Source organism: Hyperolius riggenbachi, chromosome 4, assembly GCF_040937935.1.
Source record: "Hyperolius riggenbachi isolate aHypRig1 chromosome 4, aHypRig1.pri, whole genome shotgun sequence".
NCBI lineage: Eukaryota > Metazoa > Chordata > Amphibia > Anura > Hyperoliidae > Hyperolius > Hyperolius riggenbachi.
Window position 1 is genome coordinate 171,830,122 of NC_090649.1, and position 17,443 is coordinate 171,847,564.

General features: G+C 43.3%; 1 protein-coding gene across 2 annotated transcripts in view; it reads right to left on the reverse strand.

Moving 5' to 3' along the window:
• The window catches only part of SERPINI2 (serpin family I member 2), a 54,624-nt gene that overhangs the window by 7,907 nt on the left and 29,274 nt on the right, over positions 1-17,443 (reverse strand). For both annotated transcript variants that reach the window (XM_068280957.1, XM_068280956.1), the window contains exons 4-7: positions 13,107-13,301; positions 8,428-8,620; positions 6,344-6,441; positions 1,693-1,779 (exon numbers count right to left, since the gene is read on the reverse strand). In XM_068280957.1, the coding sequence (XP_068137058.1) occupies positions 1,693-1,779; positions 6,344-6,441; positions 8,428-8,620; positions 13,107-13,301 (573 nt within the window). The remainder of the gene's footprint in view (positions 1-1,692; positions 1,780-6,343; positions 6,442-8,427; positions 8,621-13,106; positions 13,302-17,443) is intronic.

Genomic DNA, 17,443 nt, shown 5'->3' on the forward strand with positions numbered 1-17,443 from the left:
ACAGTATGTTTGTTTAGGCTGAAGTTCCCCTTTAACCCCTTAAGGTTTTTGACAATTTTAGCATTCATCATTCACTGTTAAACAGGAGCTTGCATGAGTGTGTAAAAAAGTGTCCTCAAGCATGTGACTTTGATAAGGAGTCTTAAATAATCCCATTTACCTGAGAGAAGTCAGATATCTGATATCTAAAGAGGTTACAGGATATCTACCCTCAGAACATATTACTCATCTTACCTATGCAAATATATGCTTATAAATAGAAAGTTTAGGGAGCTCTGAGCATATAATGTAATCAGTTTTATTAATCAAGATAGAAAATCTAGCATATCACATATAACATTGATAAAACCTCCCCTTAAAAACAATATAAAGCATAAATAAGGGCTCCTTTATAGTTCTACCTTGGTGTGCACTCCTTTTAAGGGAACATATTTTGTGTACACATTTTTTCTTCGGGCCAAAATTCAATAATGCTTTAAGTTGTGAATGCCGGCCTTGAAGTAGTATAGTAGTGTAGTGATGGTCACCCCGTATACCTTTACTGGTATGCCTCTATGTGTCAAACATATACACACTCATTACTGACCTATACAGGTCAAACCTCAAAGCATCATTGATTGAGGTTTGACCTGTATAGGTCAGCAATGAGTGTGTATATGTTTGACACATAGAGGCATACCAGTAAAGGTATACGGGGTGACCATTACTATACTACTTCAAGGCCGGCATTCACAACTTAAAGCATTATTGAATTTTGGCCCGAAGAAAAAATGTGTACACAAAATATGTTCCCGTAAAAGGAGTGCACACCAGGGTAGAACTATAACGGAGCCCTTATTTATGCTTTATATTGTTTTTAATATATATGATATGCTAGATTTTCTATATTGATGAATAAAACTGATTACATTATATAATCAGAGCTCCATAAACTTTCTATTTATAAAAACAGATATCTGATAGCCCACTCTTTATTAAAGGTGGAATGGAGATTCTTGTCCTTGAGTTTTAAAATGGAGGATTTTCTGCAAGGCACCCCCAATACTAATAACCATGTTGGCTGGTATTGCAAAAGGTGCAGAGCTCCAAGCTTGCTTTACCTTCCTAGACATTGCCTGTCTGCAAGGGGTCAATAGGGCTTGGAGAAAAGAGTGCAACACTGGTTTTGAAAATTACTTTCACACTGACAATATATACATGATACTTTTTACAGCTAGCAGTTTTTATGAAAGTCCTTTGCTTTGCTCATTTCTTACTGCTTGCAATGTGTAGACATAGGGCTTGATTCACAAAGCGGTGCTAACTGTTAGCACGCCTGTGAAAACCCCCTTAGCACGTCTAAACTTTACTCGCGCAAAACTTTATGCGCGTAAAACTTTACGCGCGTACTGCACAGAGCGCAGGGCGCTCCGCGCGAAGTGCCCATTAAAGCCTATGGGACTTAGCGCGCATAAAACTTTGCGCGCGTAAAACTTTGCGCGCGCAAAGTTACCACGCGATCTGATTGAGAAATCCGGTGCTAACCTACTTAGCACCCTGGTTAGCGCGTCTAAAGACTTTAGACGTGCTAAGTAGGTTAGCACCGCTTTGTGAATCAAGCCCATAGTATCTTGAGTTATTTTTACAACACTAGACTCTACTTAAAATGTAGTTATCTCAACCACTGTTGTGAAGTGTTACTCTCTGGTTTACCTGTTGAGGCAGCTGCTTCGCTTCCGGCTTCATTAATTTCAACGGACACTTTTTGAACCACCTTTGAAATATATATGTTTGAAGTTTCTGCCAAATTTTAAAATTGCAGTTATAAATCCTGTATGGAAAGCATGACGGGTTATTTGCATTTATGTACTTTTATGTATTTTGTAGGCTAATATTATGCCCACAAATAAAAACAAAAACATTCCCTTCATTATCTTAGGGACCGTTTCAATTGCTGCATTAAAAACCATATGTTAAAAAATGTAGTTGTCAAAGTGCATCTTTCAAATAAAGTATCCTTAAAGTTTGTTTTATACTACATGCAATTTTGTTACAGGTGACTCCAGATGCCGCCAAGAAACCGACCCTTCAAAGACTACACCCACAGGCATGGTGGTAGCTGCCACCGCCTTCTCCTGGGCACTGGAGGTGGGGAATGAGACCCTTCTCCATGGTATGGTCAAGGGTCTCATCCCCAGGGCTTTGTGGTCCCCATCCCCAAAGTGGTCCCCAACCTTTTTTGACCCAAGGACCGCTTCAGCATCAGGCAATTTTTCCAAGGACCGGGATGGTGCAGGTGAATGCGCGGGGGTTGTGGTGGGGGTTGCAGGCTTGTTCCAGTGTCATTACATAGAGAAGTCCTGCCAGCACCAGCCCTACCTAACCACTATCTTCATCATCCTCAGCACTTCACTCATTTCCTACCCTCATCTGCCTCCCCTCACTTGTACCTTTCCATTCTCTCCACAGCCCCTTTACCCGCCTCCCCCACACTCACTTCACCTTTTCCTCCTTCCTACATCCACTTCACACTTCCTTCCTACTCACTCTCAGATCACTTTTCCCCACACTCACTTTTACTCCTCCCTAAGGCTTCCATTCTTCTTCCCACACTAGCTTCCAGCACCAGCCAATCACCTCCTGCAGACAGAACTCTGTGGCTGGCAAGAGACTAGAGTGAACCAGTCATCATCACTGCTGCCATCTGGTGTCGGCACAGACAGAATGCATACAGCATTACAAATTACAGACACTAGGTGGCAGCAGTAACAATGGCTGCAGACGGCCCTTCTCTATAGCTTCCTGCAAACTTCAGTGACACTTCTCTCTGCACCGTGATGACAGACGGCACGGCCCAGGTCAGAACAGTCTGCAGCTCAGCAGTGGGCCACGGCCTGGGGTTTGGGGACCCCTGGGGTAGAGGATGATGCTTTGCCACCCCCCTCTCTTTTAGCCCCCCATATTATGGACCATGCAGGCTGGTATAGCTCAGGCTGTGGAACCCCACTTGGTCCAGGTTCTGAATTCTGGCTATACTAGCCTGCGTGGGTGACAAGGAGTTAAAAAGGCTTGTCAGTTTTCTTACAATGGCTATCATTCATAAAAGTGTTGTCGGTAACAAAAAAACGTGCGGGAAAATACCGCTGTCGGTATTTCAGCCTTCTGGGTGGTCATTCATAAAAATGTTGCCTGTTGCGATAGGAGTGCGGAGATATCCCGCTGTAGGCTGTCGGTAGGCTGTCGGTAGGCATGCGGAAACAGGAGAAGCTGGCCGAGTCCCTCCATGCGGTGTTCTCTCTGCTGCTGTTTGGGAGGTCTGCCCCATTCACTTACATGTACTCCGCATGCTTATCGCTACATCCAGGGGAGCGGTAATCCCCGTCCGCATACCACTTGCGTTAATTTTTATGAATTTATATTTTTTTACATTTCTGCATAGAATCACCGCACAATGCGGTCATTTATCTCTCTGCTCGGGAAAGTCAGCTTCGCATGCGGAAACAGCCTTTATGAATACACATTTTGCTCAGTGTTCGGTAAAGTTGGCTGTTTTTAGCATCCCCGCATGCGGGAACGCTTTATGAATGATAGCCAATGTATAGAACTCAGTAAATGTACGGTAAGTGTACCTCAGAAAAATGTTGCTATACAGACTTTAAAAACCATTATATCTTTAAACTTTCTAAAATTACATTTTCTCAAAAACAAGGTCTTTTTGAAAAAATGTTCCTCTTCCTGCCTGACGTATTTTTTTGTGATCCAGAGGCCGAGTCTACTGACCAAATGGAGCTCTGTTAATGGACACAGTTGGCTTCTACCCTGGTCACTAGAGAGTGTAGATTGGGCATGGAAATGTATGAAGAATGAGAATAATGATTTAAGGACCTGTTTATAAAGCAGTGATAATTCCTGCTTTACACTTTAGTCTGCATCACTGCACGTGTAAAAGGATTTAACCTTTTTTTAGTCAGGTTTTTTTTCCTTTTTTTATCAAGGAAAGCCCTGCAAAATTTAGCAGTGTTTCTTCTGCAGCTGTTGATGGTCCTCAGCCTAAGTTGGCTGAATCAGGTCGCATGTTATTGGTAACATCACGTGACCTGTCTCACCAATGACAAAGAGGAAGACTATACCCTCTTATTGAAAAAAAAATGTTTATGATTGATATCCTTGGTAGGAGGGACTGTGCTTGCTGCTGAGCAAATGAATACTCGTGGCTGAGTAGAGGGTACAATAAAAACAATGTGTATGCACTGTACAGTTTGAACCTTCAGTAACACAGTACAAAACTACATGCATAGTTCATTCATGGTATGAAAGCTTCTGGAAAGCACGTTTACTTTAAACAACTAAGCTTCTAACCTAGTGGGAATGGTGGAGTGTGTGTTTAAAGTGTCCATTTTGATCACTTTTTTTAATTGATGCATGATAGAAAAATAATTATTTTTTATCAATATGGTGTCTATCTCATACTGCTGGCTTCTAAAAAAACATTCCTTAGTTGTTCTTATCCCTATTTTTATAAGTTTATATCTTCTTTAAAGTAAATCTGAGACTGGAGAAAAAAAGTAAACTTTTACTTACCTGGGGCTTCATCCAGCCCCCCCCCTCATAGTATTTGATATCTCTCTGTGTCCTCTAGGTCCCTTCCCATGGCCAGAAGCATTCCGCACATGCGCAGTTACAAGTCTTTACGAACTGCATATGTGAAGAATATGGATGGTAAATGAGGTAACATTTGATTGGTCCATTATCAAGCTGAATGAATTTGCATACACAATTTGCATAATCCTGCATCAACTTGAAATGATTTGCATCTTATTGACCATTCCTAGTGCAGAATGCTCCCCACTACGAGAGCGTGATGAAGGAGATGCGCAGCCGGGACAACACATGTACCATAGTGCATAACTCACTCAATTTGGGTGACAGCCCACGGTGGGGGCCTGGAGGACAAGAACGGACCTCAAAGAGTACGAGGGCTGCTAGAATCCCCAGGTAAGTAAAAGTCAACTTTTTTTCTCCTGTCTCAGGTTTACTTTAGGAGTTGTGTTTTAGCTACAAATGATGGAACATAATCCTAATGGGTAGACATATTTTTTAGGATAGATTAGAGCATGTTGGTCATTTAATGTTGTCTGTGTTCCGAGGTTTCCTCTCATCTCCTTTGTCATCAAAATGGCATTGCGTTAGCAGTTCACTGAACTTTAAAGTTCAGTTCTCATTAGGGAATTATGGAAGCTGCCACCTTCACCTCCTTCTCTGAAATGTTAGTTTCCGAGCTCTAATGCAGATCCTCTCGCTATGCTGCTTTCTAAACCAGTGTTTCTTAGCATTAATATTGAATTTAACACTTATGAATCTAGCATAACGCTTATTGCATCTAGCATTATCTTTAATACCCCTGGACACATATATTTGTTAAAGAGACACTGAAGCGAAAAAAAAAAATATGATATAGTGAATTGGTTGTGTACTATGAATAATTACTAGAAGATTAGCAGCAAAGAAAATATTCTCATACTTTTATTTTCAGGTATATGGTGTTTTTTCTAACATTGCATCATTCTATAATATGTGCAGATTACACAACACTCAGCATTCAAAATGAGTCTTTCAGAGCAGTCTGTGAAGTAATGACCTCTCCTCTAGCAGAGAAAAAGTAAACAGTTCACTTACAGTTGAGATAATAAAAGTCAGATAACAGCCCTCTCCACTACTAAGACTTAGTCGGAGAGTTAATGGCTTGTTTGCATAGAGATAACAACTGGAGTTTCTTAACTCTTCCTGTACTGGAAACAATTAGACTGATGTATCTGATCTTAATGTTTTATTTCTTAGCTGTACTACACATACAAATCATAATATCATTTTTTTTTTCGCTTCAGTGTCTCTTTAAGTATACACCATAATAGTGTTTACGCATTTTTCAAATATTCTCTTGGACTTATAATTATAATTAACTTAAAATACTGATTAAGGTGTATTTATTTATTAATAATTTTTTATAACAAAAGAAAACTATGATGTGTTTGCTGTGATAGGTTGAAGTACCCCTTGAGCACAACGTAAGCAGCCCCTCAATACAATATAATTACCCACTAGAGAATGTGTACCTTGTGTTGTGAAGCTAGCTGAGTAACTTTAAAAGTATTACTGCCAGAGGATCAGTGTTATGACCCAGGAATGCGCATGTTTTAGAAGGTCAAGATGGAAGTCTCCACAGGTGTTCTTTAATTAATACTTATTAAATGTAACACTGTCTTAGTGACATTTAAGTGTTGCGTGCGGACAGCTGTGAACCTTTGATTGTCTACTGCACTAAAAGAAGAGGATGTGAACTTTAGTAACAACAAAGAAAGCATACCTGTTATTCCTGAAAGATTGCAGCTTTGATCAAAGGCATCAGTGACATTTAGCTGTAGTAGAGCTCGTTTTAAATCGACTTTATGTTCTATTTTAAACCTGAAAAATACATGGGATATAATTGACCATATTTTCAGATGAGACCATTAAAGTGAAGCTTCAGGAAAAATTAACACTCCCTTCTGCAGACTATTCAGTAGTAAACGTTGCCTTTAAAAGCATCACTTGGCAGGCACTGTCACTGCATGCACTTTCTACTTCTGTGCCTTCCCCTGTAGAAGTGGGTTGTTGCATCTGAGGTTGATGATGCTGTGCTCTGCAGTAAACTGTGGGAGGGGGTGTGGCCTGTACTGCCAATTGCCCCCTTCATTAGTTGAGTGCTATACTGTGATATGGACCGCAACACCAGGCTCACTAAGTGTAGATTGACACCTAACAGTTGAAACTGAAAAAACAGCCCATGGTCTTTACCTTAACACTGTTTGAAGAACTGGAATTAAGTATTTTGAACAGATAGTTTTAACATTGTCTATTACTATGGTAAGGTTCAGAGAGTTGTGATAGTAAAGGGTTGTTATAATATCACTGATTATTACAGTGTCTTCGATTATATTATTAGAATTTGAAGGTTTTGTCATAGGGGACCTTGAGTTTCTAGCTTATAATATCTGTATGTTTTTGGCATAAGTTTAGCATATACGCAAATGAGATTGGTGCTGGTGGTAATCTGATAATAGTAATATCCGTAATATAAAATTTTACTATTATATTATGTAATATAAACTTCTAATGAAAGCTATCCTCTCACACTAACCTTAGTATTCTCATCCTCTCTCACTAATCCTCCTAATGTGAATACCTAACTCTAAACCTCCTACCGATACTCTTAACATTTTCCTTCCAATGGCTACAGCTAACACTTCTTGCGGCAACGCCTAACACTAAGGCCCGGTTCACATTAGCGGTCGCCGTCCGGAATCGCCGTGCCGGAGCCGGATCGCTTGCAGAACGGTTGGAACGGACGCACGGCATAGCAATGAAAGCCTATGCGTCCGTTCACATGCGTCCGTTTCGTCCGGACCGGATCCGGACCGGATCCGGACTCCAGCATAAGACCCAACATGCGCTATTTTTTGGTCCGGCTCCTCCGGCAGCCGTATCCGGAGCGGAGCCGGACTGCACCATCCGGCCAATACAAACCAATGAGAACCGGAGAGCGCACAACACACTGGCTAAAAATCCGGATGTTCTACCCCACTTCCTATGCGTATTGAAGCGGCGATTTTGGATGGGGACACATGGGCAAGCATTTTGGAGTGGAGCAGCAGTGATTTTAAACGTGCTGGAGATGTTGGCAGTATGTCGGAGGTGGAGGTGAGTGCTAAACAGCGGAGGGCCTGATTCCACAGGTCCACCTTCTGCTGACCTCCCAGACCCCAACATTTTTATTCCTTAACTACTATCTTTTGCCAAACGGATCCGGATCGCATCCTGATGAACACCTGATGCAAACTGACCGGACCCGGATCGGATCCGGTCATCCGGACCGTTTGGCAGAGAACCGCAAGTGTGAACGGGGCCTAACCTACCTACCTCTATGCCACTAACACTAACTTTCCTGGTGCTACACCCAACACTAACCTTCCTACTTCTACTCTAAACACTAACTGCCCTACCACTACTCCTAACACTACCTTCCTGCTGCTACACCTAACACTAACCTTCTTACCACTACCCCTAACACTACCCTCCTGCTGCTACACCTAACACTAACCTTCTTGCGCCAAACATTTCAGCTCCCCATATTTAACATTGCATGCTACTGTACTGATAAAGGGCGATGGAAGCCGTCACATCAAAAATAAGTTTCCAATGTTTGTGTGCATTTATGTAATACGTGTCTAATAAGCAGGGCCCCGTTGCAGCATCGTATTCTAATGACAAACCCATTGAAAGAGACACAGAGGGAATTACAGTGTCAGTAGCATTAGAGAAGCATACTTTTGTTAAGATTTTACCAAGCTTTAAAATTAAAAATTCAAACTTTCAACAAAAAGCTAAATATATACTGAAAAGTTGACCCACCGTGGCAAGCTAATCTCAACCGTTTCTTCTGTCATCTTGCTGCTCCAACCCTTCAACACGGGATCTGTCAATATTTTCTCAAGTTCTTGTATTTGCACATTTTCATCAGGGAGTGCTAATACTAAGCTAATTCTGTCCCCTTTGTATGGCAGCTCCAGTACTTTGTATTTCAAATTATTGTCAGCAAAATATCCTGGCAAAATCAAAGTGATAATGAGTATGTTTAGGCTGCTTGGTGATGTAAAAAATACATCTATGCACAGCTCTACATTTTTATAAGACTTGTTTCCACATAGAAAAGTGGAACTTTACAAGGCTTGTTCTACTATAGACAGAAATAAATAAAAGACACAGCAAAATGTGTGTATAGCAAGGGAACCAGACAGACTACATCAGCTACACTTCTTGACATTTTGGGTGAAGTAGGCATAACCCAAATTACCTTACAGGTGTTTGAAAATAACTGAAGGAGTCGGTAGCAAATACAAAATATATGGTCAAGATCTTAGCTGTTTTGGAAAGTAATGTCCTATAATGCTGTTGGATGTCTAGCAGCAAAGAGGACTAAGGCTAGGTTCAGACTACAGCCTAACTGAATCCTGTGTTTACTATAGAATCCATTGAGACATGTTCTGACATGTCTGTTTTGCCCATTGTCCATTATGGTGAGAGTCCCAACCTTCAGGACTTTTCTGGACACCACTGGGAAATCGGACATGTCATTGATGGGATGCTATCTATGCCATGTCCATTACAACGTTACAATATGATGGAAACAGAGCATTGTGTTATTGGACAAAGGACTAGAGATGGGAAGTTTGGATCTTTTCAATTATTCGGATGATTCGAATCGGATCATTGAAAAGATCCGGATCTTTGATCCGAATCTCGAATCATTTTTACTAGGGAAGCATTCGGGGGTGAAATGACAAGCAGGACAGGACTTTCCCTGCAGTGGACAGAGAAGGGGAGGGGGTGGACGGACAGAGAAGAGGAGGGGGTGAATGGACAGAGAAGGGGATGGGCTGGACGGACAGAGAAGGGGAGAGTGGTGGACAGACAGAGAAGGGAGGAGGTGGACGGACAGAGACGGAGAGGGGGTGAATGGACAGAGAAGGGGATGGGCTGGACGGACAGAGAAGGGGAGAGTGGTGGACAGACAGAGAAGGGAGGAGGTGGACGAAGAGGGGTGAGCAGAGAACAGAAATGTTTTTTGCACACATTACCCTCATGTTGCAATCATATGCTCACAGTGAAAGAAAGCATTCCCCACCACAATGTGTCCTGTTTTCACCTCCAACACTCATCATAAATTTAGGGAGAAGATAAGTGCAGCTGTTTAGAGCAGAGTGCAGGAAGATCATATTGCACTGCAATCACAGTGCCTGCCCTTCTAGCGCAGCACGCTGTTTGCAAAGTTACTGAGCTGTGCTTCTGAGCCAAAAGTTTCCCATTTGTTCACTATGCAGGACTACGGAACAGACAGCCTAAAATCAGCAGCACATTATAGCCAGTATGTGTGCTCTACACATATCTGACTGGCAGTGGCACCCATGTCCCCTCTTTCTCATCTACCTGTCCCTGTGCAAGGCAGGCTCCCCTCCAACAGAGCGATCCATCTCTGATCTGCTTCCAGGACCCCGCTGCCCGCTGAGAGGGGGCGTGCCACTCCTGGCTCCACCCCCTTTTTGATCCGAATCGTTCATTTTGGTGATCCGGATGATTCGACTCACAAAAGAGATTCGGATCAAAGATCCGAATTGTTCATGATCCGGACAACACTACAAAGGACCTGCACTGTAAACTGAATAGAGCAAACAAGGTCTACAAGTAGGCATGTGAAACACTGAACTTGAGGCAGAAACTCCATCAGCGAAAGTGACAAGCATGAAGTTGCAGTTCATATATCATATGATTCCCAAGAGAAGCCCTGCTCAGACGGGAGACACCACTTCTGCTAATTTTAGGTTCCGGATTGAATTGGGTAGAACTAGCAGCAATCAAGTTGCAGTGAAGACAAGAACTGTGGGAGATTAGCTGTAGCTTAAATTGTGGCCAAAAGGTCACAACTGCATAACAGGCACTAAACAGGCATCCATGTAATAACAGCACAGTGGAAGCACAAAGGCATAGTGATTAGCACTCTCGCCTTGCAGGGCTGGATCCCTGTTTCAAATCCCATCCAGGCCACTATCTGCAAGGAGTTTGTATTTTCTCCCTGTTTCTGTGTGGGTTTTCCTAAGGCACTCCGGTTTCCTCCCACATGCCAAAAACATACAGGTAAGTTAATTGGATTCCCCCTATATTGGCCCTAGACTATGATACATACACTACACAATACATACATAGACATATGACAATGGTAGGGATTAGCGTGTGAGACCTTCTAAGGGGCAGTTAAGTGACAAGACAATACTCTGTAAAGCACTGTGGAAGATTCCAGTGCTTTATAAATACTAAATAATAATAACAGGAAAATAAAGCCCTCAATATAAGGGGCTTGATTCACCAAACCGTGATAACTCAAATATCACCTTATAAAAGATATCACACCTTATATAAAGATATCACACCTTATCAAAGTTAACACGCCTTATCAGAGTAGCACAGCGAGCGCTACAAACCCACAGGGGCTCAGGGCAGGACGAGTGTCATTGCCAATTAGCATGCATAAGTTCGTAGCGCTTGCTATGCTACTCTGATAAGGCATGTTAACTTTGATAAGGTGTGATATCTTTGATAAGGTGTGATATCTTTGATAAGGTGTGATATCTTTTCATAAGGTGTGATATTTTAGTTATCACGGTTTAGTGAATCAAGCCCAATGTGTGTTGAGATGGTCAGAATTCCTACTTTTCAATATCTGACAGCTCATTGTCCATCTACAAGGATGTAACATGAGCAGGTATCCGCTTCTTGGCTTCTTTTCCACAGATACAGGTACTCTTTTGAACTATGGAGCAAGTTACATTTCTGCTGCATTCTTGTTTTTTTAAACAGTGCTGTAAGCAATTTTCTCAAGATGCAAACACAACCTGACACAGCAAAAAACACAAACACGCCTGTGTTTAAGCAAGCACACCTGCATTTGATGGTGTGAAAGGGGCCTTAACCCCCTTGGCGGTATGAAAAATACCGCCAGGGGGCAGCGCAGCAGTTTTTTTTTAAAAAAATGTTTTAAATCATGCAGGGAGCTCAGGGCTCGCTACATGATAGCCGCTGCTCAGCGGCATCCCCCCGCCCGCTTCGATCAGGAAATCCCGTTCAAAAAACGGGATTTCCTGGAGGGCTTCCCCCGTCACCATGGGGGCGGGATGACGTCATTGGGACTCCGGATCCAACCCTCGGCACTGCCTGGCACTGATTGGCCAGGCAGCGCACGGGGTCTGGGGGGGGGGGCAGCGCACAGGATAGCTGCGATCGGGCGCGCGGCGGCGGCGATCGGGGTGCTGGCACTTTGCTAGCTGCGTCCAGCAAAAAAAAAAATATTTAAATCGGCCCAGCAGGGCCTGAGCGGCACCCTCCGGCGGCTTACCCCGTGTCACACACGGGGTTACCGCTAAGGAGGTTAAACAGGGATGGCAGCGCTACCATGGTGGCAACCTGGGCAATTCCCCCAGGGCCCTGAGCTAGCTGTAGGGTCCTCCAAAGTCACACCAACTCAACTATGGTCCCCAGGGCCCCCGCAAAGTCTACCTGTCCCAGTAGGCTTACTGCTCCTCTGTCAGTCCGTGGTTCCTTGCTCCCCCAACTTCGTTCTCCAGCGGCGCCCCTCCTCCCTGACCCTGTGCATGTAATAACTTGGAGGCCCATGGGGGGGGGGGGAATTTTACATAATACTGTTTTAGGAAAAAGGGTTAGGTCTGTTAGTGGAGGGCGCGGGTCTGTTGGGGGACTGTCTGTCATGGGGGGCCGGGTTAATTTTAACCGGGCGAGGCCCTGCCCCTTAGATCAAGTCTGTCCTGTGCAAAGTTTTAGCATGGTACACTGACCCGGACTGGTATATATTTCCTCCTGTAATAACACAAAGTATGTTTTGTTTTACTGTTTTACATTTTAAAAAGTAATGACAAATTTAAAGAACTAAAAAACTAGTTGTGTTTGTACTTTAAAAAAAAACTATGTATGCGGACAGTTTTAAAGAGACAAAGGATACTTCATATTCCAATAGAGTGGCTGTGTTAGAAGACCATTATGTTCACTGACCACAGGTAGGTCCCATGGTCCCTGCCCCATTGTGTCTCATAGCAGCAGAGAAGGGACGGTAAAAGAGAAGGGAATCCTTCAAATGTGTACAACTAAACTGGTGTCCTTCATTCTGATTGCCGTATATTCATGGTGTGACCACACAGGTCACAATTATCAATGGCTATCCCCAACTTGGATATTATGATGTTCTACCATACAACCACCATTATGTATAGAGTTCTTAAGTTAGCAGAATAGTTTATGCAGTGGTAATCTACATGATAGCTATAAATGTTACATTAGACGATGGAATCAAGGTTAAGTAAGGTAGTCTAACATTGTAGCATTTGGTGCTTAAACATATTGGTTTCTACTGAAAACATAGCTTTTGGGGTTTTCTGCTTCATTACTATTCCATCTGTTAAGAGCAGCATCAAAATCTGTTAAATGTACTATACAAAGCATGTTTATCCATTAAACACTCAAATTACCTATCTTGGTCGCTGTCTGAAGATGCATCATGGGTACGTTAGTTGTGATACCCCTCTTCACGGTGAAATTCTGAGGGTGAGTGGACTCTGGTCTGAACTTGTGTTTCCATTCTCCCTTGAAATAAACAGCGCTGACCAAGACGAGTTTCGTGAGCGGCTGAATGTCTCCACTCAAGAACATGTGTTTGATTTTCCCTGTACAAAAATAAATAAAAATAAAATAAACTAGTTCTATTTAGAAGAGATATGTGGCCAAGCTGTAATCCTTTTTCTGAAAGGTACTTTTTATTGAGTTTTTTTTTGTTCGGTGTGTATGTCTTTTATAAGCTTTTGGCTTTATTGAAAAAAAAGAGAATTACATGGTTTTGATGTGCCGGTCGTGTATTTCGTTTTGCTGACATTTTTGTCAACAGGTTTTTTTTTTTTACCAGCATCCAGTTAGGAAATTCAATAACTTGATAACAATAAAACATACTGCCAAAATCCACAGCAGCTACGGTACAAAAAATGAGGTAAAACCTCAGTTCAGCCTCTCATTCATTTTATGGATGAAATAGAAAATTTACATGGATTAGCAGTGCACAAAGTTTTCAACTTTGCACGTCTGTACTTTTTGCAATAGGTATATTGAACTATTGCTGGGAAATTGCTACTGCAATCATGGAGCTGACTTCAGCACTACCCATCACTTCTCACTTCATTATATTGTTTTTTTTCCACATATTATTAAAATTAAAAGAACATAGTCACCCCCTGACTTTTTAGCCCCCCTCTCTCTCTCATGCCAGGTGGTACTGCCGGAATGAGTCAGCCAACATTAGCACCTTGACAGTACCACCCCGCATGATCCATGACATGTTGATAACTCTGCTACAAGAAGACGGAGTTCTTTCCCCCTTCTTGCAAAGTCCAATGGTCCATGTGAAGGACAAGGGGCTTGCAACCCACACCTTCACAGGGGTCCCGTCACTTGCTTGTGCGTAGATGCAAGAGGGCATACAGGACACAGAGGCAGAGCAGCATGCTTGGTGCTGTTGCCTCCAATCCCCATAGACTTGCTAGTCACATTTACTGCCCCATCCCCTCAAGAGAGAAGAAAGCCAGCCTGCATGGGCTGCTGGGACTCTAGGGAGACAGAGTACGCTGACTGCCTGACAGATGGTGCTTCCTTAATAATCCTAACTTCTGAGTGGCTGTGTGCAAGTATATTCTCTTTTTGCTAAAGCCTGCCTACGCTTTTTCTGATGTTGAATGCCGTTGGGGAGGGTGAGCCCCTCTCCCCCATAGTCTACCAAGTCCCTCTCTGTAGTTCTATCCAGGGTGCCTCTGTCACCTCTGAAAGATCCGGCTACTGTGTGTCTGCATGCCTCCTTGTTCACACTCTAGTGGCTTGGAGCATGCTGCATATGCACAGTGTAAGCCCTTGTGAACTGTGCAAGTGCAGAATACTCCCAGCTGCTGGAGTGCAATTGAGGAGGCACAAGGATGGGAGGGGGGGACTTATGGTTAGGCAATATGCGCATACCTCCTTGTGTCCAACTTTACTCTCATTTCCACAAATCTCATCTCTGCGGGAGGGGGGGGGGGGGTTGAGAAGTTAAGGTCTAGGCACCACTACGAGGGATTAGGGTTATGGATCACCAGGGGAGGATTGCTAAGAGTTAGGCAGCACCAGGGGCATCGGTAGAGAGAGGGTTCAGTGTGAGAGTAGGGTTAGGTTTAGTCATATTAAAATATCAATAAAGATTGTGGATATTTTACTATTGGAAGTCAGTAGTAGAATATTGCTAATTTTAGTGATGTTCTACCAGCAGCAATCTCCTGCTCCCATTTTCCCAGGCACCTTTTGTCGTGTATGCTTATTCTTAGTGCCCGGTGGAGGTATGGCATTGGCTGTGCTGTGGCGCCACTCTGGCAGTGTTGGTTGGGCTTTTATGGGAATCCAGATGCGGCAGGAGACTTTGCAAATGTTTATATGAAAAGATATATACAGAACAAGGTGACACCACATACAACACCTGCCTATATTCCTGTGGGTCAGTGGCTGCAGCTTATTATTTCCTGATTGTTCTATCTTAGTTATACTTGCACTGTATCTTAATATAATAGTGACTTTTTAATGGATTTTAATTTTACATTTTGAGCGATGAATGTAATTCAGGCCATGCCTATTGCCTACTTTCTGTTCACCATTAACCACTTGAGGACCACATAGATTAACCCCCTAAAGATCAGGCCTTTTATCATGAAAATGGCCACTGCAGCTTTAAAGAGAACCTGTACTGAGTAAAATTATTGAAAATAAACACATGAGGTAACTTCAAATAAATATTATAGTTACCTTGCCATCAGTTCCTCTCAGAAGCTCACCATTTTCTTCTGACAATAATCCCTTCCAGTTCTGACAACATTTTGTCAGAACTGAAATATATCAGTTGCTGTCAGTTATACATCAGTTGCTGTCAGTTACAGCTGAGAGGAGAAATGATGTGTCCATGTTTCCCTATGGCTCAAGTGGGCGATGTTACAGTTTAACTGTGTGCTGACCAGGAAGCTGTTATGGGGTAATGGCTATTTTCAAAATGGAGGACGGATAATTCCATTGATCACAGTGGACAAACAAGACGCAGGAGAGGAAAAGTAGCTTGAACAGTAGACTATACAGGAGGTAAGTATGACTTGTGTATGTTTATTTTGCCTTTTAATTTTCAGTTCAGGTTTTCTTTAAGGCCAAGCTGCAGGGCCGCACAACACAGCACACAAGCGATTCCCTCCCCTTTTCCCCCCACCAACAGAGCTCTCAGTTGGTGGGGTCTGATCACCGCCAGGTTTGTTTGTTTATAAACAAACATTTTCTGTGTCATTTTTTATACATTTTTTTTTCATATGCACATTACCCTCCCTCCCCCCGTCTGCCTATCACAGCGATCGGCTGTGATAGGCTTCAGCCTATCACAGCAGATCGGTTCTGATTCCCCCAGGGGGACAGCCATGTCACACGGCTGTCCCCAGTACAGAGCTGCTGCTGATCGCAGCACTGTACACTGTGTAAAGACTGCGATTTCGCTGTCTGACAGTCTCCCGAGCGGCAATAGCTGCTCCGCCCCTCAAGCAGGAGATGTGCGCACCGCCTGCGCTCGATCTCCTGCAAATCCCAGGACTTGACGCCAATTGCCGTTGGGCGGTCCTGGGGCTGCCGCCGCGACCACGCCCATTGGAGTTGGGCGGTCGTTAAGTAGTTAACCTCTTGAGGACTGCAGGGCTAAACCCCCCTAGTGACCAGGCCATTTTTAGTAAAATTGGCCACTGCAGCTTTAAGGCCAAGCTGCAAGGCCACACAACACTGCACACAAGTGATCCCCCCCCCCCCTTTTCTCCCCACCAACAGAGCTCTCTGTTGGTGGGGTCTGATCGCTTCCCCCATGTTTGTTTTTTTTTATAACAAATATTATTGTTTTTTTTTTTATCAAAATCCCTGTTTCTTTAAAACCCTACCCTCCCTCCCTCCCTCCCCACAGCCAGCCAATTACGGTGATCGGCTGTCATAGGCTTCTGCCTATGAGAGCCGATTGCTCTCTTGTCCCCCAGGGGGACAGCCGTGTCACACGGCTGTCCCCAGTGCAGCGCTGCTGCTGATCGCAGCGCTGCACAGTGTAAATAGACGGCGTGATCGCCGTCTAACAGTCTCCCGAGCGGCAATAGCCGCTCTGAGACTGAAGAGGGGGCGGAGCTCCGCCCTCCGAGCATGAGATGCGTGCGCAGCGTGTGCGCGATCTCATGCAAATTACAGCCCCAGGACTCCTGGAGCTGCCTCCGCGGCCACGCCCATCGGCGTAACGCGGTCGGAAAAAGGTTAAACACCGACGTCATGTTTTTGTTTTTTATCAGTCTGTTCCCTTTATTTCCCATATTTTCTTGTAGGAAAGGGTTTATGAACTTTGTGCTATTCAACAGCAAATAAACCATAAAAACACAGCAATTTCTTTATCACTCTATATGTGAACATTTCAAAGATAGCTGCTTTTAAAATAGCAGAATAAACTCTCTGGTTGTGCACTGTTTGCCTTAATTGTGGGAAAAGGAACATGTGAGCTCTATTTATCTTATTGACCAGTGATGCACTCGGTTACCAGGATATTTTTCTGTGATCTAATGTGAAAAGTAATACAAATGAACAGATGTGTCCTGTGCTATTACTGAGTACAGTAGATGACAGCTCAAAATGACTCTAAATGAAAAATAGATTCTTTTTATGTGAGGCTTCTTCATGGATAATTTTAGACCTTGTAGTCCTGGCAAAATGCATATGGCAATCCAAAAACATTTAGTAGTACATG